General features: G+C 50.1%; 3 protein-coding genes across 6 annotated transcripts in view; 2 read left to right on the top strand and 1 right to left on the bottom strand.

The window, feature by feature from the left end:
* The window catches only part of THRAP3 (thyroid hormone receptor associated protein 3), a 25,930-nt gene extending 4,823 nt beyond the window's left edge, over positions 1 to 21,107 (top strand). The window contains exons 2-13 of one of the 3 annotated variants that reach the window (XM_064398606.1): positions 52 to 110; positions 4,104 to 4,186; positions 7,691 to 7,851; positions 10,791 to 11,696; positions 13,094 to 13,834; positions 14,368 to 14,540; positions 14,960 to 15,071; positions 15,304 to 15,388; positions 17,664 to 17,848; positions 18,424 to 18,616; positions 19,217 to 19,363; positions 19,631 to 21,107. In XM_064398606.1, the coding sequence (XP_064254676.1) occupies positions 7,715 to 7,851; positions 10,791 to 11,696; positions 13,094 to 13,834; positions 14,368 to 14,540; positions 14,960 to 15,071; positions 15,304 to 15,388; positions 17,664 to 17,848; positions 18,424 to 18,616; positions 19,217 to 19,363; positions 19,631 to 19,852 (2,901 nt within the window). In that variant the 5' untranslated portion in view covers positions 52 to 110; positions 4,104 to 4,186; positions 7,691 to 7,714 and the 3' untranslated portion in view covers positions 19,853 to 21,107. Of the gene's footprint in view, positions 1 to 51; positions 111 to 4,103; positions 4,187 to 7,690; positions 7,852 to 10,790; positions 11,697 to 13,093; positions 13,835 to 14,367; positions 14,541 to 14,959; positions 15,072 to 15,303; positions 15,389 to 17,663; positions 17,849 to 18,423; positions 18,617 to 19,213; positions 19,364 to 19,630 lie in introns of all 3 variants that reach the window. The other 2 variants (XM_064398604.1, XM_064398605.1) reach the window with 2 other exon arrangements.
* Positions 20,431 to 27,439, bottom strand: EVA1B (eva-1 homolog B). The gene is made up of 3 exons (XM_064398610.1): positions 27,313 to 27,439; positions 25,951 to 26,068; positions 20,431 to 25,868 (listed from the first exon to the last, which is right to left on the bottom strand). Exons 2-3 carry the CDS (start codon positions 26,015 to 26,017, stop codon positions 25,462 to 25,464), a joined length of 474 nt encoding a protein of 157 aa, XP_064254680.1. The 5' UTR covers positions 26,018 to 26,068; positions 27,313 to 27,439; the 3' UTR covers positions 20,431 to 25,461.
* On the top strand, positions 22,321 to 24,073 carry LOC135285867 (SH3 domain-containing kinase-binding protein 1-like). Of its 2 annotated transcripts, XM_064398608.1 has the most exons (5): positions 22,321 to 22,502; positions 23,172 to 23,222; positions 23,360 to 23,471; positions 23,605 to 23,660; positions 23,760 to 24,073. In XM_064398608.1, the coding sequence occupies exons 3-5, from the start codon at positions 23,380 to 23,382 to the stop codon at positions 24,071 to 24,073; spliced, it is 462 nt and encodes a 153-aa protein (XP_064254678.1). In that variant the 5' UTR covers positions 22,321 to 22,502; positions 23,172 to 23,222; positions 23,360 to 23,379. The 2 variants fall into 2 exon arrangements, with proteins under 2 accessions (XP_064254678.1, XP_064254677.1); XM_064398607.1 differs by lacking the exon at positions 22,321 to 22,502 and having other exon boundaries at positions 22,802 to 23,222.

Below are 27,439 nucleotides of genomic sequence, written 5' to 3'. Positions count from 1 at the left end.
ATTTGCCAGTGTCTGGTTTGGTTTAAATTTGATTTTCCTTTTTTTACTTAGGTCAGTCGCTTCTAAAGAAGCAGTGTTTAGAACCAGATTTGATGGGACACTTGTACAAGGTACGTGAACGTAGCATGGAAAATTGCTCAAATAAGTGTTCAAATAATTGTTCAAATAAACTTATTCCATATGGACAGGATTCCTGTGGACAGGCATTTCTCTCTGTTTGAAGCCTGTCAGAGTGTAGGAATGGCCTGGTCTGGTGCCTTGTCCTTACAATAACGCCACAATTAAAAAACAAAAAAATTAACTTTAAATGTTATACCAGGTCATGGAAATCCTTTTCCTTGTTCTCCCCTGAGGTAGTGGGATTCCCATTAAGGTAGAGATAAATGAAGTGCTGGCTTGAGAATGTATGAGTAGTTTTGCTCTTTTCAGCTTATAAATGAAATTTGATGGAGTTTGTATTTTCATAGGTTAAATGTGTGGAGAGTTGTAATCCCTCAGATTTTTTTTGCTGTAACTGTACTGTGTGTTGCAGAAGAAATTCCAAAGAGCCCCCAGTCAAACAGTTTTGCTGTTACTTGCTGTTTATTTGGAAGCAGAACTTCCACGTTTTTCAGCGTGCGTGGCGCCTGCTGGGCTCCAGCTGGCAGACACCTGAGAGGATGGAAATGTCCTCGAGGGTGCAGTTCATCCTCCCTTTGCTGGGAACTTCTCTTACACGCGAGTTTGAATTCTTTGAGTTAACTAATTTGTGAATAGTTTTCTTAGGGGGAGTAAATTACACCTTTTTTGCCTCTTGTGGGGATTGCAGAACTCCAGGCACGAATTCCCAGAATAGTAGGGCTGTGCTGTGAGGAAGTCATCAGTTTGGGGAAAGACCTCATCTGCTTTTCCCAGGCTGTGTAAATTTGGAGGGGAAAAGCTGATGAAATAGGTTTTTCCCTTTTTAAAAAAATTATGGATGTTTTCTTCTGTGTTTAACAGAAATTCCAGCTGCCCAACTTCTGTAACAAAAGCACCCAGATTTCTAATCAGCTTTTTCTTGGATTGTTTCCTTGAGCTCCCTGTCACTAAACTGTCTGAATAACAACATACGACTTTTTAAGCTCAGACATTTGTAAAACAGTGTCTCTCAAACAGCCAGTTTCAAAAAGTCACTGATTGGGGTTTGTAGCTGGTCAAATTAATTTGGAAAGGGATTGTTCAGCACTACAATCTGCAGAATCAGTTCTTTCCACAAGAACCTGTAAATACTCTCCCAACCATTCCACAGAACCTGCTTCTAATTATCTGAACCCAGGGCTGGAGCTCAGGGTTAAACTTCTTTAGGGATTAATTTAATGGTGTGAAAACCCAAATGTGCTTGAAGGAAAATCTTAATTTTGAAAGCACACAGACTAGAGAGAAATTGAAACTGCTGCTGACAAATTGTGTTTCCCTTGCTGTGGCAGAATCAGTTTGGGTGTTCTCCCCCAAGCATGTTGAGCACATGTTAGAGTAGAACACTCTGTTTTGTGGTTAGGTTTTTGGTCATTTTTCTTTTAGCAATGTTATCTGGGACATATTTTGCTGAGGAGGTCAGTAGGTGTAGTTGTAGCTTCAGTTAGTGTGTATTAAATCTTCTGGAAACACACTGGTTTTGGATCTGGAAAGAGAAGTCATTCTGCTTTTTGTTCCCCGAAAGAAATTTGATTATAATGAACATTTTAATTTGCTCCTCCCTGGCTGGCTGTAGCAGCTGTGCAGGTGGCTCTTCCCTTCCCCTCAAGTGTTCCATTGATATCAAGAACATACTTAAGGCATCTTGCACCAAAAATGAGCTTGAAAAGGAAGAATCCAGTAGAAAGTGAGGTGTTAAGAGTTGGGTTCTGAGCTGACAAAGATGAGTCTGCTCTCTGCACTTGCTGCTGCACTTCAGGGACGTGGAGAGAGCTGCAACTCTTTATAAGCTTATTTTTGCAGTGATTGTTGTTGCCTCATTATACAGAGCACACTTTGTAAGGTATTTTGTGGGATTATTCCTTTTTTTTTCCCAATGAACTAATCTTGTTTGGGTTTTGGGGCTTGGGATTAGGAGTTGTAGAGCTGGCAGAAGGAGAATTATTTTTTTTTTCTTTCCTGATAAGGAGGGGTGTTGAGCAAATGAAGGAGCAGTTCAGCTGTTCCTCCGGAGCTGAATGTCTGTGCTGGTGACACCAAATGGATGCCAAGAGGCTCGGGCAGAAATGTGCTCTCTAATGAGGTGCCACCTCATTTGCTTTGGGCCTCACAGCAAAATAAACCACAACAGCTTCACTCAAATGCTGGCCAGTAAAAAGCAAATTTTTGTTTACAGCACTTCCAGAGAGCTTCCTACAAAAGCTTTTACAAAACATTTAATATTTATGAGCTGAGTGTTTGCAAACACTGTGATAAAGAGAAACCACTGTAATGGATTTCACCACACCACGCTTGTGTCTGAGGCATGTGCACAAGCCACGTCACTTGTTTCCAGGTGTTTTGGGGTTTATGCTCAGATATGAACACAAACAGCTGCCTTGGCAGGGAGGTGCACGCTGCATTTCCCTCTCCAAGCTGTGGTGCTCCCTGTGCAGGATCCTCACTGACACCTGGGGATGGAGTGGGCTCAGCTGGAATGTGCCAGCTGGCTGCTCTGGGGAAGGGCTGAAATCCCAGCTCCTGCTGCCCGAAGTACCTCGAACAAAGGAGTGGAAGATGGAAAGAGTCACAAAGTAACACAGGCCAGTTGGAAGCAGGGAACAGATTCCTGGAAAAAGGCTTTTTGACAACCAGCAATGTTTTTAATTTGACCCATGACTTGGCACATGGAAATGTTCTTTACAGTGTTCTGGAATAAGCAACTCCTGGACTATGATTTCCACTTCAGCAGAGAGCACTGAGCACGTTTCCCAATTCCTTTCACTCTCAGGAAGAAAGATTTGCTACTCCTGCCTGTTGTGTCTTGACGTGGTTACTTTTTCTGTAATAGTATTCTAAGCACAAGAATAGTATTTTTCTCCAAAGGAGAATCCAGGTTTTGCTCTGGATGACACCTCTGTGTGTGGGATTGTAGCAAAACTTGGTGGTAACAGTGGTGTTTGGGAAATAGGCAAAAAACCCCAGAGCCCAAGGGTCACAAAGCAAGAAATAATGGGTATGGCAAACGCTGCCACTTTGAAAGGCTGAAAGTCAAAGATGTTTGTAAGATAGAAGCTGAGATTTCTTTTTGAGGACATTTAGACTCAGGGACAAGACAACAGTAAAAATAATAAAAAAAGGTCTGTGGTGTGTTGTTCTTTGTGGCTTTTTTCCCAAGATCGGTAAGCAGGATTTAAGAATCACTAAACTTTTCAACACCACTTTTCCTCTTGGGAGAGAACAGGACTTAAGCACCAGTTCAGAGAAAGGTTTCAATGCTACTTGAAAACTGTGCTTTTTCAGTGAAGTAAGGACAAGAAATTAATACCTTTAAACAAGTCTATTTTATGGCTGAACACAGAGTAAGTGACATTCTTGCTGTTAGCTCAGAGGTTTAATAACATGGAGTAATTTCTGAGGTTGTGTTTACTGTTGTTTTCTCTTCTAAAACCTCCACCCCTCCAGCAGTGCATGGAAGGATTCTGAAATGTAACTGTAGACCTGTCAGAAAAGCTCCAAAGACTGGTGGCTCCCTTGGATGACGGCGATATGCTGATGGATGAATTGTCAGGAAAAGAATTGTTTCTGTTGGCTTGTGGATTCCTTTAACAATGTGGGAAAATCCTTAGTCCTGAGCCCAGTAAGACCATTCAAATGGGCTGAGAGAAATGGCTCCAGCACGGCTGCACTGACAGAGATGTGTGTCACAGCAGGTGGGATGGGGCAGGGGAGGTGGAGCAAGGAAGGAAGAAGACTTAAAAATTTTGAAAGCATGAACGATCGTTTTGAAACCTACATTATCCATAAAAGTCCACGGAAAAATCCCTGGTCAGCTGTGGTGTGTGTGTTCCCTGAAACACTGGGGATCTGATGAACCTTTTGGGTGCAGCAGGAGCTTAGGGCAGCCGGTTCACCCTGGTGGCAGTACAGCAGTGCATGTACAAAGGTGTATTTTCTTCTCATTTCAGGTGTTCTTCTTGATTTCATAATTGACAAAGCTGAGACGGTGAAATCTGACAGAAGGGTGCAAGGTGTGAGCCTGCTCAAGCAGGTAGGCACAGCAAATAAAATACAAGAGGAAAAACTGCCTGTCTTGGCATTTGTAATAAACCTTCTTATATCTCTTCTCTTCTGGGCATGCTGCAAGTTAGACTGGTGGTAAAATTCTGCTTTCATTGTTGTTGTGCAAAAAATATGGAGCAGGTTTAGAAGAAAAAAATCAGCCTTGTGTCTTGGAATGTTTGGGCTTGTCTTGCCAAGTAACTGCAAAATATAAGGGTAAAGTAGAACAATTTGGTGAAAAAATCCTGGATGTCCTGGAAGAAGTAGTACCTAGTTTTGTTTTTTTAATGCTATAATGATTAATCCTTGGATTTACAACCTGGTGATTTTTGGGAGGAGAACACTGCTTCCCCCATATACCATAAGTGGCCAGATAATTAAATGTCACACTGATCTAAGTGTTAAATCCCATATTGTGCCATGTGCCCTCCTCCAGCTTTGTTCTTTGCTTGAACATTGCAGTGATTTCAGTCAGTGGCCTTAAAAGTTTTCCTTAACTATTGTGAACATTTAAATTCCGAAGCTTTTTGTGGAAGCTCATGGAAGGGCCCAGCTGTGAGAGACTCTCAGTGGTGACCTTTTTTTATTGCTGCAGAGTGGAGCAGAGTTGTGCCTCTCTTTTGGGTTCTGTCAGGAGGTAAAACATTAACTTTCCTGCCACTGTTTCCTGACAATAGTTTGCCTTCAGGGCAAAGTCCATCGTGGTGCTTTAGTGGGAGCATTTGCTTCTCTATTGTTTCCATCAGTGCTCTGCTGGATTGCCCGGAGGGTTTGGGAATGGAGAAAGCAAAGTTTGCTCTATGCAGTGTGGTTTTATGACAGATGAACAAGCTGTCAGGTGTCTGTTTCCCAGGGGGTGGTGCCTTACCAGAGCTTCTAACTCAGCACACAGATCACATCCAAAAACTGTGGATGTTTTGGATGGGGGGCTGTGCTCCTTGGGAAGATCTGCTGGACAGCTTAGAACTATGCCTGCAGAGGAAATAAACCCAAAAAACAAAAGTTGAAAATCCTTGGCAGTGCCTCCAGCAGGACATGCCTTCCAGATGAGTGCAGCCACGCTTGCCTGCTGGGAGAGGAGATCTGCATCGGGCAGCATCAGCCTTGTCCCTTCCCAGGGGCAGCAGGAGCTGGTCCTGGGGGTTCTCTAGCTGTGGGAAGGAAGTGGGACTCTGCAGGGCAGATTAAGGATAAGTCCCTGTAGCACTGTGCAAATGCTTCTGCTTGCAGTCCCTGCTCGGGGCCAGACACAGCAGCTCCAGGAGCTCCATGGGCAGGGGAGAAATGGGAATGGGAGGTCAGCAGCCACTGCTGTTCTCAGAGTTTGTCTTTGCTTCACATGCAGGCACCTCTTTATTTAAAAAATATAAAATCCTTTTTATAAGAACAGATGCTTTCAGAGCAGGGTATTTTGCTGAACATATTTTATCTGAGTCAGTCATTCTTAAACTAAATGTGTATCACAGTGAGTTTACAACTGCAGTTAGCTCAGGGGAGCTGACGTGACTCCAGTGTGCAGTTTGTTTAACCTTTTAAGTGCTGATGGAGCATGGCAACTCTGTTTCTATCCTAGTAGGAGTTACTTCATATGTTAGGAATGAATCAAGTTGAACATGTTGGCAGAGATAAAGAATCCAAGACGTGAGTGTTTGGCACACGTTGCACACACCAGGGTGGTTTGGCTGGGAAGTGCTGTAGATCAAAGTGAAAGGCAAAAACTATTAAGCAGATCAAAGTGGTAATTTAAAAATCTATTTTGGGGTCTTCTTGGGATTTCCTGAGAGTTGGTGCCACATCTTCTGTATCTTGCAGTAGTTCCTGTTACCATTTCTTCTCCTTTTCCATGTTTTGGTTTCCAGGGCTCAGCGTTGGATTGTTGTGGGCAACAGAGTAGGAAGTGTTGCAGGAAGTGGTTCAACAGACATATTCAGTGAATTAAAAGGAAATACTTAAAAATTATCTTTTCACACATTCTTTCTCTGAAAAAATCACCAAGCACAAGAACAAACTGGTTCTCCGTGGCAGTATCTTTTGATTTTCATCCCTGGGGCAACAGGGAATAAAACAACATCTGTTGTTTCCTAACAGAACAGGAACATCAATTTTATTATTTTTTTCTGCATGCTTTCTGATGTGGAATATATTCAAATACTTCAGTTGAATTGATCTAACATCTTTAGTATAGTTAAAGGGAAGAACAGGAGCATGTAACATGATTTTTTAAAATAAAAATCAACTTCCCATTTCTAGAAGGTCCCAGCTCTGGTGATGCACCACCATCCACTCTCCCAGCAGCTGCTCCCTGTGCTGAGCATTGTGTTTTTCCTAGAAGTGCCCTGGCAGAAGTTGAAGCCTTTAGTAACCATATATGTAATTTTGGAGAGCCTCTGGAAGTGAAGGCATTGCAAGTCAGTCCTCTGGAATTTCCTTAAAATGGGTATAAACAGCAGCAGCCACACTTGATCAGTTGTGTTTATGTACCTGAATGTCTCTATTTTTAACCAGTGGGTAAAAAAAAAATTAATTTTGTGCTAACATAGTTCCTTTTTATTTCTGGCTCTTTTTCATTAGTTATTTTAGGTGGAAAGTTTGTTGATAACTTTCTGAATATGCAATTAATGCAAATTTTCCTCATTGGTAAAGGAGAACAAATCAGGGAGGGTGTAACTGCAAGATTTGTGTGGTCAGACTATTCCCTGAATCATCTTCTAAGGGATTTTCTAACCTTTACCTGGATACATGCCTGAAAATAGCCCAGGTAATTCATAATTACAGCTATTTTGAGTCATTTAATGCAACAGTGTAATCTCTTCTGTCTCTGAATATTTGGAAGGACATCTGATTTATTTTGGCTGCAACAGAACTCCTGGCTGGGTGATCCACACTGGTGACTGATCACAGCAACTGCAGGAACTGCACAAGCAGAGAGGACAGGACTGAGCCTGAGCAGAGCTGTGCAAATAGGGTCACATTCCTGTGTCTGGGAGTATCAACTCTTTTCTGATTGCCTTGAAAGCTTAGATAAAAGTTTACGGGGTGGGTTTTTTGATGGTAAGCTTTTTTATTTCTTCCCTGTCCTTTAAAGCAGTGGCAGCTGGCTGCACAGCCAGGGATGTGGCTGCAATTACATGGAATTGTCACTTCCATGGGCTGGTTTGCCTCTAGAGGTGTCCTTGCCTCAGCCAGCACCGTGGCCCTGCCTCTTCCCAGGCTGCATTAACTTGGTACTTTAACTGTCCCACTCTCATTTGTGATTACTCTGGGTTTAGAGCCTTTTATTCTTATTGCAGTTTTCCTCTTTAGACTGAAATAAACCTTCTATTCTGAGCCCAGCACCATTCATCTGTTCCTAGCAGGCACTTCAAACATTCCTATTTCCAGCCTTATCAAGCTCCACGTCCCTGGAGTCTGTCAGCCTGCCAGGTGCTGCCTGTCCTCTCCTATCAACCACATGCTTCATTTCTCAACTATTCCATTTCCCTGTTTCCCTCAGGTGCACTGACAGGTGCTTGCAGAGATGTCTAAAACCAACAAATCCAAGTCTGGCTCGCGTTCCTCCCGCTCGAGGTCCGGATCCAGGTCCCGCTCCCGCTCCTTCTCCAAGTCCCGCTCCCGTTCCCGCTCCATCTCGCGCTCGAGGAAACGCAGGCTGAGGTGAGTGTGCAGCCAAAGGCTGGAACAGGGCTTTTCCTCCCTTGCAGGTGGTTTGTCACTTAGCTCCTTTCCAGGGAAAGACTTTGATTAGATCCCAGGACAGATAACGTCCTGTGTGTCTGGCTGTTTCCTGCCAACCGGTGCTGTTTGGGTGTTTCAGTCACTTAGGAGAATAAATTGTGAATAAATAAATAAATTAGGAGAGTAAGATGCTTGTCAGCACAGTCAAGATCTTTCTTTTGAGACTTTGGTTTTTTTAATGTAATGGATCCCACACTCAAGGGTCTTTGTAGATGTCATTGTGTGCTTTTACCCTCCTGAGAAGTGAATTCAAACAAGTTTTAGTGTCAATTTTAGACACTGCTGTGAAAGATGGGGACAGTTCTTGATATATTCTTGATAATTCTTCCCTTGCTCCTCCCCTCGGCATTCAGGAGCCAGGTAATAGGGAAGATCCTCCTGGAGGGATAAAGTGGATAAAAGATAATTTTGCTGCAGTTAATTTTAAGAAATTATTAATGTGTGTAATAGTTGTTCCTGTCTCCCTGAATTGCTTCTGAGCAGGCCAGTTACAGGCTTGTGTCTTCCCTGGATGTTGTTTTTTTCCTTTTTTCTTGGCTAAGCATTCTGCATCTGGCAAAGCCATTCCAGTTGGATGGGGTGTAATGGTGTTCTCCTGCCTTTTCACTCATCTGAATAACACGTATTCTGAAAACCACTGGGCTGTGAACACATGCAAGTGTTACCAGTTAGAGATTTTGAAAGTCCAGAAGCTCTCATGAATGTACAGTTGGAGAAAAGACATGACAAAACTAAATTAGAGGCGGAGACTTGAGTCCAAGCGAGCCCTGTGCAGAAGAAGCTGGAATGATCCGTGCTCATTTGGGAATATCTCCTAGCTGTGGAGGAGCTTTGGCAGTTGAGAAAAAGGCACCCTGTGCAAACATGATTGTTTCCTCTGTGCTGCTGCTGAAGCTACTTCTGCTTTATAAATAATTCCTTTTTTTATAAAAAGAGTCTGAATGGAGGGGGTCGGCCCTGCCCAGCCCCCCTGCCTGGCCTTGGGATGTGCTCCAAGGTAGGTCTGGTGGGATCTCAGCTTAAAAGGCCATTGCTGTGTACTTGAGGATGCACCACAAATTGTTTTATTCTTCTTTTGGTAGGTTTGCTGTTTCTCCTAAGTTACAGTGCTGTCTTGGAGTCTGCCTAATATCTTCTGCTTTCTTTATGACTTTATTTCTCACTTCTTGTAAATGCTGAGGATTTAGCCCTGGAGCAGTGCAGTGCCTGCAGTTCTGGGGGCTGGCAGAGTTGGGGGAATTATCACTTTTGGTTTTTCTTTTACTGCATAACTTTTACTGTATTTGTCTAAAAAGATTTCTGGTAAATAGTCTGCAAGTTTTGGAGTGAAATCTTCCTGCTGCAGCCTCTCTGAATCACTAGAACAGATTTTGGAAGCGTTGTACGACAGGTCCTTGTTGATAATTGATCACAGATGCAGCAGTTGTCTGAAAATTGAGCGTCTCTGTTCCTCATGCCTTGGACTAGAGCTTCTTATAACTGGTCCTTGCCTCCTCCTCTCTGCTTTTTCTTCTGGTCACTGTTGTTTGAATGAAGAAGTGTCTCAGATAAGTTTTTTTTGCTTGTTTGAAGGATGGAAAAATCTGTTAAAATGGTCATTAAGCTGTTTGTTAGCAATGATTGGAGTATGAATAAGAGTTTCCTGCTAAACTGTGACCTGTTTGGTAGGAGGAAGAAATTAAAATAGAACTAAAGTTCATCTCTGACTGCACATGTGTGCTGACTGTGTAGGAATCCCAACAGCAGGTTGTTCTCCCTTGGTTCCAGGGGTTTGGGATGTGAGGAGCAGCACTGAGATCTGTGTGGGGAAGTTCATGTCCATTGGAGTACCACCAACGTGTGTGTCAGAGCCAGAGCTTGGAATGCAAGAGAGGGCTGTGGAAACTGTTCCAATGAATGTTATTTACTGAAATTCCATTCGGAAAAATCTCTTTTCTTTTTCAACTTCCTAGTTTGGCCAGTCCTTCCTGTAGCTCTGGCATCTGAGCTACAGCAGGACCTTTAAACAGTTACACAACCGCAGCAATTTAATGGGGGAAGCTGTTGGGACACTTAGTCACTGGAATCTGCGTTTTTCCAGGGTTTGTGCTTTCCTGGATTCGGGTTTTGTGGAGGCAGGCAGGGCCGTCCACAGCGGCACCTGGTGGTGCCTGGCAGAGGTGTCCCAGAGCTGTCCCTGCCCGGGAACTCCACGGGATGGGGCCATGGGATGGAGCCACAGGATGGAGGCATGGTGCCATGGGATGCACCTTTGGGAGCTTAAACCCACGGGGCAGCGTGCCCTTCTCCCCACTGCTGCCCTGCTGCTCTTGGGGTGTAGCCATTTATTGAACTTGCCTGACTAAAAAGTGAGGTTTCATCTGGATTATCGGAATTTTAAAGAGCGTCTGAAGTTGGGACTAGAGAGGGAGATTTGGGGTGTGTTGCAATAACAGTAGCATGATTTGTATAAAATATACTTCTTTGTGGGTGAGGTATAACCGTGACCTTGAGCTGTTGAGGGCTGGATGCTTGAGTTCTGTCACTTTTTCTGAAGCTGGGTAGCAGCCATTTTCATCCCAGCAAAATAGAGAGCAGTGTGTGCTTGTTATGGTCTCTGCAATGATCCTGAGATCAAATACTTGACAGTATCACAGGTACAAGTTGTTTCCACTGCAGTTTGTTCACAGCAAAGTGTAATACCTCAATCAGATAAGGGTAAACCAATGGAATTTCTTTTAAAAGCGTAGAAATGAATTTTTCCAAGTCTTTTTAAAATATATCTTCAAATAAAAAGTTGTGGCAGAAGAACAAATTCCAAAAATAAATTATGAAAAGAAACTATACTTAAATATTTGTGTAATTTTTTTTTTTATCAGTTCTAGGTCTCGTTCAAGATCCTATTCTCCATCTCACAACAGAGAAAGGAACCACCCACGAGTCTATCAGAACCGTGATTTCAGAGGCCATAACAGAGGATACAGGAGACCATATTATTTCCGTGGCCGAAACCGAGGGTTTTATCCCTGGGGCCAGTACAACCGAGGAGGATATGGGAATTACAGGTCCAACTGGCAAAACTACCGGCAGGCCTACAGCCCTCGCAGGGGGAGGTCGCGCTCCCGCTCGCCCAAGAGAAGATCTCCTTCCCCAAGGTCCAGAAGTCATTCCAGGAATTCTGATAAGTCATCTTCTGACCGGTCAAGGAGGTCTTCCTCTTCCCGCTCATCCTCGAATCATAGTCGGGTTGAGTCTTCCAAGCGTAAATCCGGAAAGGAGAAGAAATCATCCTCCAAGGATGCCCGGGCATCCCAGGCTGCGGGCGATAACCAAGGAGACGAGTCTAAGGAGCAGCAGTTTTCAGGAGCGGGGGCTCAAGACGCCAAAGCGTCCGAGGGATCAAAACCGTGGCAAGATGTGAGCAGCTATGGCACGGGCTCCACGTCCCGAGGGTCGGTGTCGGAGCTGAGCCCCCGGGAGCGCAGCCCTGCCCTCAAGAGCCCGCTGCAGTCGGTCGTGGTGCGGCGGCGCTCGCCCCGGCCCAGCCCCGTGCAGAAGCCGAGCCCGCCGCGCTCCAGCCCGTCCCCCATGGGCTCTGCCGCCCAGAGCGGCTCCACCTCCTTCCAGGGGGGCTCCCACCAGAGCCCCTTCGAGCACGGCTCGGCAGGAATGAGCCCCAGCAGAAAGAGCCCGGTGTGCAAAAGCCCCACACCCGTCAGTTCGCTGTATGGTGCCGCTCCGAAGGAGGAGGGCACAGCTCCCGGCGGAGGAGCCTTCTCCAAGAGGCAAGTGATGTGTTTTGTGGTGCTGGGTTAGTTTTTTGGGTTACTTTGGAGGAGCCAGCTGCACATGTGGGTGCTCCATGAGCAGGGTGAGGGACTGGGGCAGATTCCAGCTAGGAAGCTGTGCCAGCATACTGCCAGTTCTGGGCCTGGGCCTTTCTGAATTATGGAAAAAACCCAGGCAGCCCAGAGTTGTGGGAAGTTGGAATTGGTTTTCCAACTTGGATAGTTCTAAAGATTGTGTATATTCCCTGCAAAAATGTTCATAGCCCATGAATACTTGAAGTGAAGATTGCCCAAGGAGGTTTCTTGGCAGCTGGAAGCTCACATTTCTCAGTTACATATGTGTTGGTTATAGACATTTTTAGTGTTGCCTTCTGGAATTTTAAGGTATTGTAAATTAGAAGAAATTAATTAAATCCTACTGCATATCGTGCTGCAAGCAGCCCGAGGCAGGTGCAGCTGCAGTGCTCGTGCCTGTTTGTGTGGGTAGGATGAGAAACTAAAGCACCAAATACATCTCTAAAATGAAGACAGCTTTCCATGCAGAAGGCATCTGCTTCCATCAGTCTCTAGATTAATCCACTGCAGATTGTGCCCAAGGGTGTCACTTTGTTTTAAAACATACAGCACCATTCACAAGTGCTTTCAAGTCTTTATTGTTTTTAAAGATGGTTTGATCTGATTCTATATTAAGGATATATGAAATTTTAAAATTTTAAAAACTCCTGTGACTCTTTATTGGGGCTTTCCAGAGCACGGAGCTGGTGTCCACAGGCTTTCCTGCTGTCCCACAGAGCCAGGGTTTTGATTTGTGAATGCTTTAAAACTGTTCAGATGCTATAAACCAGCTGAATTGTTCTCAACAGAAGTGTTTTATCTCTCCCAGCAGCATATTCTCCTCTGTTAACCTGTTTGCTTTTATTTGTGTTTGCAGTCTGTCATGAAATATTTAGCTTACCTATGAAACTTGCATCCCAAATTTGAAGTAGCTTTTGAGGCTTTTATTTCCAGTGTGTTGTTTAAAGCAGAACAGTCCAATTTGAAAGGTTTGATGTGTTGTTCTCCTGAACCAGGTTTGTAAGTAAATAAACCGAGTGGGTAAGATGTTCCTCTTTTCCTTCCAATGCATCTGTGGGTCAGCTGGGTTTGATTTGTCCTTGAGCCTCATTCCATCAGTTCTGCATATCCATCTCCTTGTACATTTGTTGAATTTAGTGAGAACAAAAGTCTGAATTCTGGCTGAGTAATGTGCTTGACATTTTAATTGTTTTAGGGCCTAGAGGCAGCTTTCAGTACATGCATAGCTTGGTGTTCTCTGAAGTTTGACTCTTTGAACTGAAGAATTGACCTCATTGAGCTCTAATAAGAAACCTCCTGTAATGTCTCTTTATGATCAGGTACCTGGAAGAGCAGAAGACTGAGAACGGGAAAGACAAAGACCAGAAAGTAACAAATGCTGAGAAAGAAAAAAGTAAAGAAAAAGGGAATTTCTCTGAGTTGGGATCCACAGATGGAAAGGCAAAATCTGACTCGTATGGATCGAAAGCTGACTCGGAGAAGGGATACCGCGGCAGCCAGTCGCCCAAGCGCTACAAGTTCAGGGATGACTTTGACAAGCTCAAGGTCCCAGAGTTCCACAAGGAAGGTCATTATGGGAAAGATGAAACAGATGAGCAGGACAAGAAAGACAAGGCAAAGGGCCGGAAAGATTCGGAGTTTGATGATGAGCCCAAATTTATGTCTAAAGTCGTAGCGACTTCAAGTAAAAGCCAAGAAGAGGATAGGTCAGGAAAATGGGAAGGTGTGGTGTTCCTGCCACCTGGAAAAGAGAAGCAGAGGAAGCCTGATGAAATGGAGGAGGAAAGCTATTCTGAAAGATCCAAAAAAGAAGAGAGACCAGGATCCAAGAGAGCTGAACCTGGTCACAGGGGTTTTGTACCTGAAAAGAATTTTAGAGTGACCACTTACAAGTCAAGCCAGGAAAAAAGCTCTTCCCCTCCACCAAGGAAGGCTTCCGAGGTGAAGGAGAAGCCAGGCACCAAAGTAGAGGGGCTGACTCCTGGCAAATCCTCCTTTTCCATTACTCGTGAGGCCCAGGTCAATATTCGAATGGATTCCTTCGATGAGGATCTGGCACGGTAAGGATCTGACAGCTTTTGAGCAGTCTCACTAGTGATGTTTTTTCCTGTTTTTCTTCCTGAGATCCCCATGTGTTTGCCAAGTGTGAGGAAGGCTAAGCAATATTGCATCACAGTTTGTGGTTTTGGGAGCTAGAGATTAACTTTTTCCTAACCTTTGCTGTGTAAGATTAGTTTAGGATGCACCAGGCTCTGGGAAGAGCCCCAGATGGAGTCAGGTACTCAGTGGCTTCTGGCTGAGGGAAGCTGAGTTATGCAGGGGAGCTACTGTGCTGCTTAAATCCTTTTGATTATCTGCCATGTGTTTTACTACTCTTCATGCAGATTAGAATAGTGGCCTGAATTATCACAGTAACCTGGAGCGCAGTGTGTTTAGGAATGTTTAAAGGAGCTCCTTGCTTTTGAGTATTTGTGGGTGCCTCCCTAATAACAGCATAAACCATCAGTGAGCTCCCGGCTCCTGCAGAATTAAACACCTTAAATTGCTCCCCTTCACCCATTTTCTTCTGTTTCATGGGCTCTTCTTTTTGCAGTCCCAGTGGGATCCTGGCTCAGGAGCGGAAGCTGTGCCGGGATCTCGTGCACAGCAACAAGAAGGAGCAGGAATTCCGCTCCATTTTCCATCATATCCAGTCGGCTCAGTCGCAGCGAAGCCCTTCTGAACTGTTTGCTCAGCACATAGTGACTATAGTCCATCATGTAAGAGGTGGGTCAGGAGTCCGTGTGTCCTCGGGGAAGGTTCACTCCTGCACTCAAAATGCCTGGAGTTGTTATCCAGCAGATGTTCCAGAGATGAGAGCAGCAGCATGATCACAATCATCTTTATTTACATAAATACTCCTCTGCACAGGCAGAAGGTGTTCTTGTTTTTACCTGAGAAATATTCAGAGTCTGGGACTTAGAATTCTGTGTTCTGAGGAGTTTGTGACTCACTCAAAGAAGTTGTGTTCATTTCACTGAAACACAAAAAATTGAAACTGCTTTTTGTCAGCAAGATTAGACCTCATCCCCACAGTGCTTCATTGACCTGCAGCTGGGTTTTAACAGGGTGTGGGATGGGTGGGCTTTGTGTTTTTACAAAACTGGCACTGATATTTTGGTATTGTTTGTTCAAACCCCTGACAGAGCATCACTTTGGGTCTTCAGCTATGACGCTGAACGAACGCTTTACCAAATATCTAAAGAAAGGAATGGAACAAGATGCAGCTAAAAACAAAAAGAGCCCTGAAATCCACAGGTTGGTGCCATTAGACCGTTGTCTTAACATTGCAGAAGTATTACAGATTTCATTTCTTAAACTCTGGAATAATTCCAGAATAATTCAAGTATATAACTAGCATCACCCAAAAAAGTTCTAAATATCTTTGGAAATACTGGTCTGCTTTGAAGGACATTTGATCTAAAATTTTCAGGTTCTTCTTATGAGCAAGGTTATATCAATGTTTTGTTTTGTTTCTTTTTTGCTTTAGGAGGATAGATATATCTCCCAGTACTTTTAGAAAGCATGGATTCTCTCAAGAGGAATCGAAAAGCTCCAGAGATCCTGGCTTCAAGGTGAACTGTTACTCTGATTAGTTTAATTCAACAAAATGAGTGCATTGGGCATGAACTTAACAGTGATGTTTTTGTTTAAATTACTCTCTACTTAAGTTTGTGTTTTTCTTTTAAGGATGGGCATAATTCTAAAAATGAACTACAAAGGGTTAATTTTTATTAAAAATGTATCAACAACCTTTGTGAAGTGGTTAGACTATGGTAAATGACCCCAAAGTCAATTGAGGTGAGCTTGAGAAAAAAGAGAGGATTTTTGGAACAAGTGCCCATGATGAGAGAAGAGACTTTTTGTGATATTTTTCTGCTTGTAAGTATGATTAACTCCATTGTTACGTGCAATTTTGCCAACCATGTTTTCAAAGACATGCATGTCAAAGAGAGGAAAGTAAAACTAAATGCTGAGCTAAAGCAGATACACTATTAAGCAGTTGATAAATTTTGTTCTAACAACTGACTGTGCCATTTCTGTTGATTGCTGTTACTTTAACATTCAGCACTTGTCTTAGATCCAGAGCATTTGGGATTGAGTGTTTTAGCTTTGCTGAGTAGATGAATGTTAAGCCATTGCACTCACTGTAAACAATCATAAAAAAGGCTTAACGTAAAATGTTTAAAATTTTAACCTTTGTTTATTCACCTTCATACATATTTACATTGAAGAGATTTTAACCAGTCCTGCTGAAACCTTACTTGTTTCATATTTGTTTTCGATTTTTTCCAAACACACTTGTGGCTTGACATGGACGATGGTGAGATGGATTTGATGGGCCTGAACTCTGAGCATCAGCTTGGCAGAGTGTGTTATAAACGTGGTTTCCAAACAGCTCGCCAGCCTTCCGTGAAACAGACGTGCCCTCCCAAACCCAAATAGGTGTTTGCTGTGCCACATAAGGGAGCTGCTGCTGATTTTGTCACTTATCTGTCATCCATCGTGTTGGGAGCAGTTTTATTCTCAGAGTAGAAATTAAAGCTCTTTGCCTGGGGAAAGTAGAAGAGCAAAATACCAAAACAAAATGCCTGCTTTCACTCCTGCGTTATTTGACATATTTATTTAAACAAAAAAGTGGTTAGAAACTCATGTAAGTAAAAATTTAACAGCTAGAGAATTACTAATCCTTTTGTATTTAATTGAAGGCGATTAATTTGATGTATGTTGCATATCAAGTTGTACAGTTCCCAGGATGAGTGTTGTGTAAATGCAGTAGCTGAGGCTGGGTGTTGGTACCAACATGGTGTAAGGCTTCCTGCTGCCCAGTTACCTGTTTGCCAAACCACAGCCACTGTCACTTAGGGCAGGCAGCAGAATCTCACCCAGGTGCCACAGGGCTCAAGGGAGGAGCAGGGACAACAACTGCTCCTTTCCCAAATAAACTCCTAATCCCTTCTTGAAATACCAATTTAAATACAACTCAAAGCAAGCATTGCCAGGTGTCTTTTATGTTTGTTTTTAATTAGCAATGTAAATTTAGTTTTAATTTTTCATGCAGCTGGTGGGTTTTTGCCCTGTGAGACACCAGCTTGCTTTAGCAGACTTGGCAGGACTGTGGAGACACACACAGTGTGTCTGTGGGGCTTTGTGGCACCTGTCACACGGTGCCCTCCAGCCCAGGGGAAGGAGCTGTAGGTGGCATCTGCACTGAATAAATCTTCCTGACAGACATAGCAATGCCTCCCTGTCCATGGGATGTTGGCCTTCTCCCAGACCCCTTGGATGCTGCCTTTCACTGCCTCCTCCTGCCCCTTGATCACTAATCCTGGGTAGCTCCAAGCAGCAAAGAGCTTTTGCTTCTCCCAGAGTGTTACTTCTAGACCTGGGAATTAAACTCCCTCTAGCCCCTACCCAGGTGAGACTGTCAGCAGGACCTCAGGTGCACCCATGGGCTGTCAGAGAGCTCTGCCACACTGTCCTCATGGTCCATAATCAGCTGGATGGGATCCCCAAGTTGTTTACATCCTTGCTGGCTGTGGTGTACAATAAATGTCAGCCTCCATGTCTCCCTCCCCTCTACCAGACTGTTTATTTTAATGCTGTTTAAAGAAGAGATTAAAAGTTTAAAAAGCAGTGATTTTAAGTGTAGGAAAATTGAATTCTGACAAAGGCAGACTTATTTTAATAGTGCATTATTTGACATCTTAAAATGGAATATTCATTAGTGCTCAGTTAAACTCCAGTTCTCCAGAAGTCTGTGCAGTCAGTAGCAAAGTAAATGGTGCTGAGCTGGGGCACTGCAGACCTTGTGTTCATCTCTGCCCTCCCTCTCCTCTGCATTTGTAGGCTGAAGGGAAATATAAGGACGACCCTGTTGATCTGCGCCTTGATATTGAACGCCGTAAAAAACATAAGGAAAGAGATCTTAAACGCGATAAATCCAGGGAGTCGGTGGACTCGAGAGATTCAAGTCACTCAAGGGAAAGATCAGCTGAGAAAACGGAGAAAAGTCACAAAGGCTCAAAGAAAAAGTATGTAGGAAACCCAGTAGCCATTTCCTTGTGCCTCTCGTGTCTCTGCTGCTCAGGTTGGAGACAACACCATGTACAACAGTTGTGCACACAGTTGTGCCCCTGTGACATAACTCCTCCAGTGGCCTGAGCTACCCCTCTGCGTGTGGTCTCGCTATCATTGTATCTCTCAGAAACACTAAATAATTGTAAAAGGTAGATGGGAAAGCTCCATGTGTCAGGATGGGTGAGTCACTTTTCCTTCTTGTTCCTGTTGTGTCAAGAGAGAAACAGCCATGTTAAAATCACTTGGCTTTGATGTTCATTTAATCCTTTTCTATAAGCTTAATTTTCCATTTGACTAAAACTCCATGGGTGCATGCTAAGCTGAGAGCAGGTGGTGTAAACACCTTAGGAAGGAGCAACAAGTTCCTTCAGGAGAGGTCTTGGGCCCTGTGTTAAAGCCTGTTGTAGTAGGAAAAGAAAAGCATGGCAGTGACAAGAGAGTGGTAAAGAAGTGGTTTTGTATGTGATGGGTCACAGCTGGGTGCCTAATGCTGTTGTGTCCTACTCCCCTCTGTTCCCACCTGGAACAGGAAACACCGACGGGTGCGTGAGAGGTCCAGGTCCAGCTCCTCGTCGTCGTGGTCCTCCCATTCAGTCAAAGCAGAGGAGTATCCCGAGGAGACTGAGGAGAGGGAGGAGAGCTCCACAGGCTTTGACAAGTCCCGGCTTGGGACTAAGGAATTCTCTGGTCCAAATGAGAGAGGAAGAGCGAGAGGAACCTTTGTAAGTGTTCTGCACCCCTGGCCCAGATGGTCTCCACCTGTGCCCTGAGGGTTGATTCCCAGAGTGGGCAGGAAGTGGCTGTTGTGTGTTCTCAGTTAAAGCTGCCCTGGAGGAGGAGCCCCTGGGGTGATGAGCCCCAGTGGAATCACTCAAAGTCTGGGGCATAAACCAGGCTGCTGGGGGTGTGCTGTGGGCAGCAAACTCCAGATGGGAGGAGCAGAACAAAGCCTGGAAGCTTCTGTGCATTAGTGATGCTGAGCAGCCCGATGAGCACACGCTGTGCTTCCACTGGGGTTTGGCCACGCTCCTGTGTGCAGTCCATGTACAGAGGGGTCTCACCTGCTTGGGGTTGCCCTGAAATGCCTGTAGGTGATCTTCATCAGCTTTACAGGAGCTGTGATGTGCTGTGTGTGATCAGATGAACTAAAACCCCAAAACCATGCGTGCAGGTGGTGATACGGCCATGCTAAAGCTGTCCTCTTGCTTTAGTGATAGGTTTGAGAGGTGTTTTGGATGGAATGTTGGGCATCTTGGCTGGGGTGGGAGGATTCTGCCTCTGCAGCTGTTCTATTTTTCTCCTCTGTGTTGCTGTTGCAGCAGTTCAGAGCTCGAGGGAGAGGATGGGGCAGAGGAAACTTTTCAGGCAACAACAACAGCAACAGCGGCGGCAACAACGACTTCCAGAAGCGCAGCAGAGAGGAGGAGTGGGACCCTGAGTACACACCTAAGAGCAAGAAATACTACCTGGTACGTACCTGGGTGCTGAGACACCCGTGTGCTCCAGCTGTGTCAGGTCTCAGGTGCTTTAGAGGCCAAAGCACCCGCTGTCACTGCCACACCAGGTAAGGCTTCGGGTGACGCTTCACGGGAGGCTGCTGGCTCCTGCCTAAAGAGAGCTCGTTCCTGCTCCCCGTAGAGTGGTTCCCATTAAGTGGATCCCCAAGGGCGGTGGCAGAGGCGCGGTGCAGGGCGGTGCCAGCCTGTCTCACCTGCTGTCCTTGGCTTCCCGTGCAGCACGACGACCGCGAGGGCGAGGGCACGGACAAGTGGGTGAACAGGGGCCGCGGCCGTGGCGCCTTCCCCCGGGGAAGAGGCCGCTTCATGTTCCGCAAGTCCAGCACCAGCCCCAAGTGGGCTCATGACAAGTTCAGTGGGGAAGAGGGAGAAATCGAAGACGACGAAAGCGGAACGGAAAACCGGGAGGAAAAGGACGCCCTGCAGACGACGGCCGAGTAGCCGCGGGGTCCGCGCGGTGCTGGGAGCCCTGGCAGCAGGGGAGGGGTCAGGCTGGTGCTGGGGTGTCAGGGTGATCCCCACGTGCTGAGCAGAGCCCTGGAGAGCAGCTCGGAAACCATCCCGACGTTGTTTAACTGCATTTCCAGAGTTCAGCCTCCCCAAGCACGGACTGGGACTGATCCATCATTTACGCTCGGATCCGCTCCTGGAGTTTCTCTTCCCAAAGACTTCCCTTCTGGACTGGATACGGTCAAGCGCTGGGTGAGACCCCAGATTTTCCCTTCTCTGTGACCTTATGGATGGTCGGTTATTTTTTGCTAACAGGCTTTGAGGACGATGTGGTTTTAGTTTGTGCCCACCTGACCTCGCCTGTCCTGACATTTTGTTTCTCTTTTATAATTTGACCCAGTGATAGTCGGGGGTTCACTCGCCCGCTCAAATTTTCCTCCCCTATTGTGTATTCAATTTTCTAAATTCTGCTTATTTTAGGCCTTTACATACGTAGTAGCATCAATTCAGAGATAATTTTGGAAACTATTTTTGGTTCTTATAAATAAGAAAATAATGAAGCATGTGAGTAAACATCTAAATGTTCATTTGTTGGGACCAAACTGCTATGACTTTTTTTTTTTTAAACTTTTTTTAATGTAACAGTTGAGTTTAGGGCCTTTTAAAAATTATTGTTTTCCTTTTATGTTGGAAGTTAACAAAATTAGCATGGTTTAAAAGAGGAAAAAAAATTACACCCTACTTCTGGCCACTGTTTGTGTTCACTATTAGGCCTGGTGTGTGCTGGACCCCAAACTGCTTGTAGCATTTGTGTTTCCTCCCTGCAGCTGGTTGTGACCTGAGTGCCCTTTCCAAGGTGACACAATTTTCTAAGGAACTTCCGAATTCTTCTTGGGGAAAAATATAAATGGAGATGAGAATTTTTCAATATTTTTTATTAATCTTTTTATAAAACCAAAAGGCAGATTCCTCCTGAGCTGGTTGAGGATGGCCCTTAGGATGCATTTCTTTTTATCTCTAAAGATATTCTGGAGCAGTTTGTGGAGGGTTCCCGGCCAGGTCGTGAGCCTGGGCGGGGAGGCACAGCCGTGCCCGTGCTCCCCCTGTCCCTCTCCCCAGGATTGCTGTGCTGTTCCCCACACACCAGCTAGAGTTTGGTTTGTTTTGACTTGAACAGTTCCTGTTTAGCAAAGCCCCGAAGTTTGTTTATGCAAATAAAATACAATAAAATAAGTCGTAGGTGTAACTCTGCTTGGTTTGTGTCCTGAGTTTGGGTGGGAGCCTGAAAGCAGCAACAGGGGAACAACTCCCTGTTGGGTTTTATGCACTAATAGATCATTCAGCCCCTGTTTTGGCAGTAACTGCCTGGGGACAGTGGTGACACAGCCACAGGCCCTGCCTGCTGCCAGCAGGGATTGTGTCACCCAGCACAGGAGCAGCTCCATCCTTCCCACACCCGAGCTCCTCCAGGAGCTCACAGGGGCTGGTCCTGGTGCTGGGCAGCTTCAGCCCCGTGTGCTGCCCTGGCTGGTGCCCAGCAGCAGCTGCTTCTCCCTCACTGCCATCCCCAGGGAGGCTGCTGGGCGCTGCTGCCTGTGCAGCCTCTGCAGGAGCTCAGCTTTCCTGGCTGCTGTGGGTAATGGTGTTGGCCAAGAGCTCTTGGGACAGGGCTGGGGTAATGGCTGGTGCTTCCCTTCACACTCAGCCTTGAGCCAGCCTGAGGAAAGGGGTGCCCAGAGTTCCCAGCTCCTTGGCCTGAGTGGGCACACCTGGGGAGTGCAATGGAATTTGTGTTCTGCCATCCTTCTCTGCCCCACAGCTGATTCCCAGCCTAAAGCAACACCCACGCTGTGTCCTGGCCCGGGCAGTGGCCAGGAGCATCCAGGATCCCTGGTGTCACACTGACCCTTCCTCCCTGTGGGGGCACAGCTGCAGCGTGGCCACACCACCCCTGCACTCACAGTCTGTGGGTTTCGGCCCCTCTGAGGTTTGGGTTTCACTTCCCCTCCAGCCAGGCTGACAGAACTGCTGTGAGCCCGGCTGAGTGTGAGCTCCTGGCCCGGTGCCTCCGGCCCTGCGCTGGCCCCGGCTCCCCCGCAGCCACGGCTCTGTCACTCAGGGAAGGAACCCCAATGCCAGCAGCAAGACCCCACGGTGGCACGGGTGGCCCAGCCCTGCCCGGGGCCAGAGAAGGTGGGTGGCAGCTCCAGGCTGGAGGTGGCTGAGGACACAGGGCTTTGGGGGGCTCTGCTGTGCCAGCGCTTCCTGCCCGTGCTCCCAGCGCCCTCCGGTCCCACCCTCACCCAAAGCCTCTCGCCCAGCCAAAACCAGTGCTGCCATCCCAGCACAGGGAGTCCCGTGAGCCTGGCCCTGGTGCCCATCCAGCCCAGGAAGGGCACAGGGTGGGTTCGGGGAGCAGGAGCCCCCCGTGGGGCACAGGGGTGCGGCGTGGACCAGCACTGAGGTGCGCTCTGCTTCAACTTCCTTCCCAGCGTGGAGCCGATTTCCTCCGGCATCACGTGCACGGTGTGGGGCCGGGGCAGCCTGGCACGGCACAGCCTGGCACGGCACGGCACCGCTCAGCCCCGGGGCAGCCCCGCAGCGGCAGGCAGGAGGGTACAGCACACGGCATCACCCCCAGGTGAGCGCCCTTGTGTGACCGTGCTCCAGGGCTGGGCCGTGCCCTGGGCCCGGGGGAGCTGCCGGCAAGGGAGGGCAGGATGCTGGGCACTTCTGGGCACCGTCACCCTGTGCCACCCGAGCCGAGGAGCACTGGGGCCTTGGACTGGGGTGTTCTCATCCCCGCAGCCCTCGGTGCTTCAGCTGCACCTTTGGGTGGGTAATACCAGCACCATTTCTGGTGTCTGCGAGGCCTCTGTGACAAGGGCTGTGCTGGTGGCAGCAGCAGGGACCAGGCAGCAGCAGGGCTGCTGGCCCACCATGGGGTCAACGTGGCCCTCCCCAGGGACAGCATGGCCAACCGTGGTGACAGGGGGGCCTGCCCTGACAACAGGGTGGTCCATGGGCACTTGCCCATGGCCTGATGTCCTGTGTCCCACACGCCAGTGGGCTTGTCCTGCTGTGACCCCAGGGTTCAGCAGTTCAGGGATGCTGCTGAGCCAGGGATGGTGGCAGGGTGACACCCCCGGTGGCAGGATGACACCCTGCCCGTGCCGCAGAGCTCACAGCAGCTCTGCCTGCTGCTCCGCCTCACACAGAGGAAGCGCCGACCACAGCGGGGCTGGTGTGGGGCTGGGGGAGGCTGGAACAAGGCTCCCTCCCCAACCTGACGAGCCCCTTTGCCCCCCAGCAGCTGCAACCAGAGAGAAGAACGAGGAGGGTGAGGACAGGAGTCCCCCGGGTGAGTCCTGGGCTGGAGCAGAGGGAAGGGCAGGGATGTGCCTGGGCCAGGGCACGTCACGGGCAGGAAGCGCTTCCTGCCCCACTCCCGTGAGCGCCGGCCCCGGCCCCAGCCCTGCTCCTGCCTCCTCTCCCCAGAGCTCCCAGCACTGGCGAGGATGGAGCCCACCAAGCTCCCACTCACCAAGAGGATGGCTCCTGCTCCCCCCATTCCTGCCAAGACCAAACCAGCCCCCGTGATGGCTTCCAAGTAAGAAACCTGTGCCTGTGCTGGGGTGTCCAGGGCCACTGCGATGTCCCAGTGCCAGTGCCATGCTCATGGCTGGCCTTGGCGTGGGGCTGGCACCTCCCTGGCTGTGCACTCACACCTCTGCTGTCCCCAGGCCCAGTGACCCCAGCGCCTCAGCTGACATGGAGTGGGGCAGAGCTGGTGACCCAGGTAGGATGCAGGGGCCATGCAGGGGCCATGCAGGGGCCATGCAGGGGTGGGTGGGCCCTGCCCAGCACCAGGGGCTGATTCCTGCTCTTTCCTTGGCAGATGCCAATGGCTTCAACATGGTGTCAGTTACCACAGCCAGGCTGAGCCACCCCACAGCCACACGGCCACGAGTCCCAGGCCAGCGGCCACCCAGCCTGGCCCTGGGGAGCACGGGGGGTCCCCATGGTGGGGAGCAGCCCCAGGGGCTGCCCTGTGCTGCCCTCTGTGCCCCTGTCCCCAGCACGGGGCAGGCGCCTGTCCCGCCGTGGAGCACAGAGGGGCTGGAGGGGAGGGCACTGGCCTTGGAGGACCTGAAGGCTGAGGTCCGCACCCTGCACATCCTTGTGGACCTGATGCGAGTCCAGCACCTGTGAGTGGGGATGGGGGTGTCAGGGGGTCCCCAGCGGCTCCTGGCTGCTTGTCCTGGCCCTGGCTGAGCCACGCTGGCGTGTTGCAGGCGGGACCTGCAGGACCTGCGGCAGGAGCTGTGCCAGGAGCGGGCTCAGCGCCAGGCGCTGCAGGTGAGTCCCTGCCAGGGGTTGCCTTGTCTGGGGTCCCCTGTGCCCCCCGACAATCACAGCCTCTCCCCACAGGCGGAGATCGAGCGAGTGTGGAAGGGGCTGCTCTATTAGCACGGGGGGGCAGGTGGGTGGCACATGGTTCCGTGTGCCCCCCAGCACCCATCGGATACCAACGCCCACCCCACACCCAGGCACTGCTCCTTGAAGCACGACAGCCCCGTGACTTGTAGAAATCGTTTAAAATAAACTATTTTGTGTACAAAGTGCTGTGTGGGGGTTGCTCAGGGCTGTTGGCTGCCATGCCCCTGAAGGGCTGGGCTGGTCCTGCCAGGCACAAAGGGTCCCACCATGGCACAAGGGGTCCCTCCAGGGCTCCTGGCAGGCTTGGGACAGGGCCTCCTCCTCCTCCCCCTCCTCCTCCACCCCCGCACAGTTTCCCAGGCCAGCTCCAGTCCCAGCCCCAGCACATCCTGGCCTCCAGCCACTGGAGAACATCTGGAAAACATCTGGATCCTGCTGGCGCTGGCGGCGGGGGGGACCAGCCTGGGAAGGAGCTATTTTTATAAAGCTGCCGGGGAGGGGGGCAGCGGGGCCGGGCTCCCCGCGGGGCCGGGCTGGGATGGGGCAGGATGCGGCTCGGCCCGGCGGGAGCTGCCGCATCCCCGGGGAGCAGCGGCCGGCCCAGAGTCCGGCGGGAACATCCGCCTTGCTCCGGCCAAAGGGCGTGGGGTCACGGCGGGCGGCGCCGGAAAAGACCCGGCTAATTTTAGTGGGGACGGGAAGGGAATTGGCTCGGGGGGGAGTCCAGACCGTCGCTGCGTCCGGGACCCCAAAACGCCGGAGCCGCCACGCTGGGCTCTAGTTCGTGTACAAACAGCACCATGTTTGTGGGGCGGGAGCCCACGGGTGACACGGACGTACAGCCCGGCCCTGCCCCACGGGTGAAACGCCGGCGCAGCAAGGGCTGCCCTGTCCTTGTCCCTGTCCCCGCGTGTCCCGGGGCTGTCGGCTGGTGCCAGCCGTCGTACCAATGGCTCAAAGTGCATCGTGTCCCACAGCAGCGGGGGCGAGTCCATCCCCGGGCGTGCCCGTGCCACCGGGGTCTGGCTCTCCGTGCTGCAGGGACGGTCCAAGGCAGCTCCGCCAGCTCAGGGGCAGCCCCCCTGCCCCCCCGGTCCCTCCTGGCACGGCGTGGGATCAGCCGTGGGGGAGCAGACACCGTGCCAGGGCCGCTGCCGGGCTCAGTAGTAGTGGACGCGGCCCAGGGTGCCGATGGTGCCGGACCCCAGGATGTCGGGCTGCCCGTTGCGCCAGATCTCGCGGATGATGCGCTCCCGCTCCTCCAGCCGCTGCGCCCGCTCCAGCTCCTCGGCCGAGGCGAACACGTTCACGGCCAGCGCCCCGTCCCCGGGGCCGTGGCTCTCCAGCGGGATCTCGGTCACCGGCAGCAGCGACTCAGACGCCGCGCGGTCCACGGTGTCCTCTTCGTCCTCGTCCTCGTCGTCGTCGTCCTCGCTGAGGTCGCCGGGGCGCGCCGGGGGCCGTGGGGAGGCCCGGCAGGACAAGCGCAGCACCAGCAGGCACAGCGTGAGCACCAGCCCGAAGCACACGCCCAGCACAAAGTAGAGCCCGAAGCTCTCGGGGTTGGCTGCGGGGGGAACAGAGGGGGTGAGGGACCTGCCCGCGCCTGCCGGGGCCCGCGGTGACCTCCGGGACGCGTCCTGCCTCACCTCGGATGTGGGCGTACGCGGCCATGCTGTTGCTGAGCAGCTCCATGTCCCTCCGGCGGCTCTCCATCCTTGTGCCTGGCAGGTCTCAGCGGCTCCAGGGATGGCACGTGCAGGGCATCTGCGGGACACGGGCTGAGCAACGCTCTGCAGGAGCCGGGATCCCCCCCGTCCCTTTCAAGGCCGTGCCCGGGTGTGCCCAGGGGCTCCTTGATGAGCTCCAGCTGGGCAGGGGCTCGTGCCTGGGCTGGGCTGCTCCATCCAGGGCTGGAACCCCACGGATGCAGAGCTGGAGCCGTCCCACTCCCACCACCCTCTGTCCTTCCTGAGGGACCAGGACGGATACGGCTCCTCCTGGCCACAGAATCAGGCGGATCTGTGGCACCGGGCCAGGGCTTGTGTCCCATGCCCGGCCATGGGATGGGTCACGGGGCAGAGCAGAGTCCCAGCACCAGGCTGCCGGTGCTCACGGGCACACACGTGTGCTCCACACGCTCCTGGGGCAGTGTCCCTGTCCCTGTCCCTGTCCCCCACACTGCTCCGGCCCAGCTCCAGCCTTGGCCCTTTGCCGTGCGACCCTGCAGGGCAGGGACAAGGCCAGGCACAGTGCAAAGGCCACCAGGACAGGCCAGCGGTCAGGATGAGAGGCAGGACAGCGGGAAGGATGGGCAGCAGGGCAGTGGGAAGGATGGGAGGCAGGACAGCGGACAGGGCAGGGCAGGGCGGGAGAAAATTTGGCCCTGGCAGGGGACGAGCTCATTCCCAGAAACGGCTCCAGAGAGGGAGGAATGAGGAAAGAAATGCAGAAAATGTGACACATCAGCAAAACCATCCCGGACGGTCCAGAGCTGAGGGGCCGCAGCACGCCCTGGAGCTGGGCAGCCCCGCTAGTGGGGCACCCCAAAACAAGGCCAGCAGGGTCCCCAGGAGGGGCGGGTGTCCTCCCCATGGAGCAGCTGCTCGGCCAGCCCCTGCCCCTGCCCGGCAAGGGGCTGCGGCGGGGCAGAGCCCACCATGGAACCCCAGGGATCCCCTGCCCCGTGCTGATGGGGGTCGGGCTGGCTGCAGGACCCTGCGGGTCCCCAAGAGCCGAGCCCCGAGATGCTCAGCGCACTCCCCGAGCACCACACCGTGTCCCCGAGCACCACACCGTGTCCCCGAGCACCACACCGTGTCCCCGAGCCTCCCGCTCCGCATCCTCCACCGCAGCCCGAGCTGTGTCACCGAGCCTGTGCCCTCAGCCCCCGTGTCCCCAGCACTGCCCCGCGTCCCAGAGCAGCTGAGCGGGGACGGAACCGAGCCTGGACACCGCCGCGGCCGTGCTGCGGTGCCGAGACCCCCGCGCTGCCCGGGGCTGGTACTCACCGCGGTGGGAAGGAGGCAGCGGCTCCTCGGCTGGAGCGAGGCAAGAGAGAGCAAGGTCTGTTTAGCATTAACGCTGCAGCAACAGGAAATAGTTCGGAGGCGGCTGGCGGTCAGCGCTCCCGCCGGA

This window comes from Passer domesticus, chromosome 24 (genome assembly GCF_036417665.1).
Source record: "Passer domesticus isolate bPasDom1 chromosome 24, bPasDom1.hap1, whole genome shotgun sequence".
Taxonomy (NCBI): domain Eukaryota; kingdom Metazoa; phylum Chordata; class Aves; order Passeriformes; family Passeridae; genus Passer; species Passer domesticus.
Note: the sequence above shows the minus strand (reverse complement) of the source record. Positions and strands in the feature narration are given on the sequence as shown.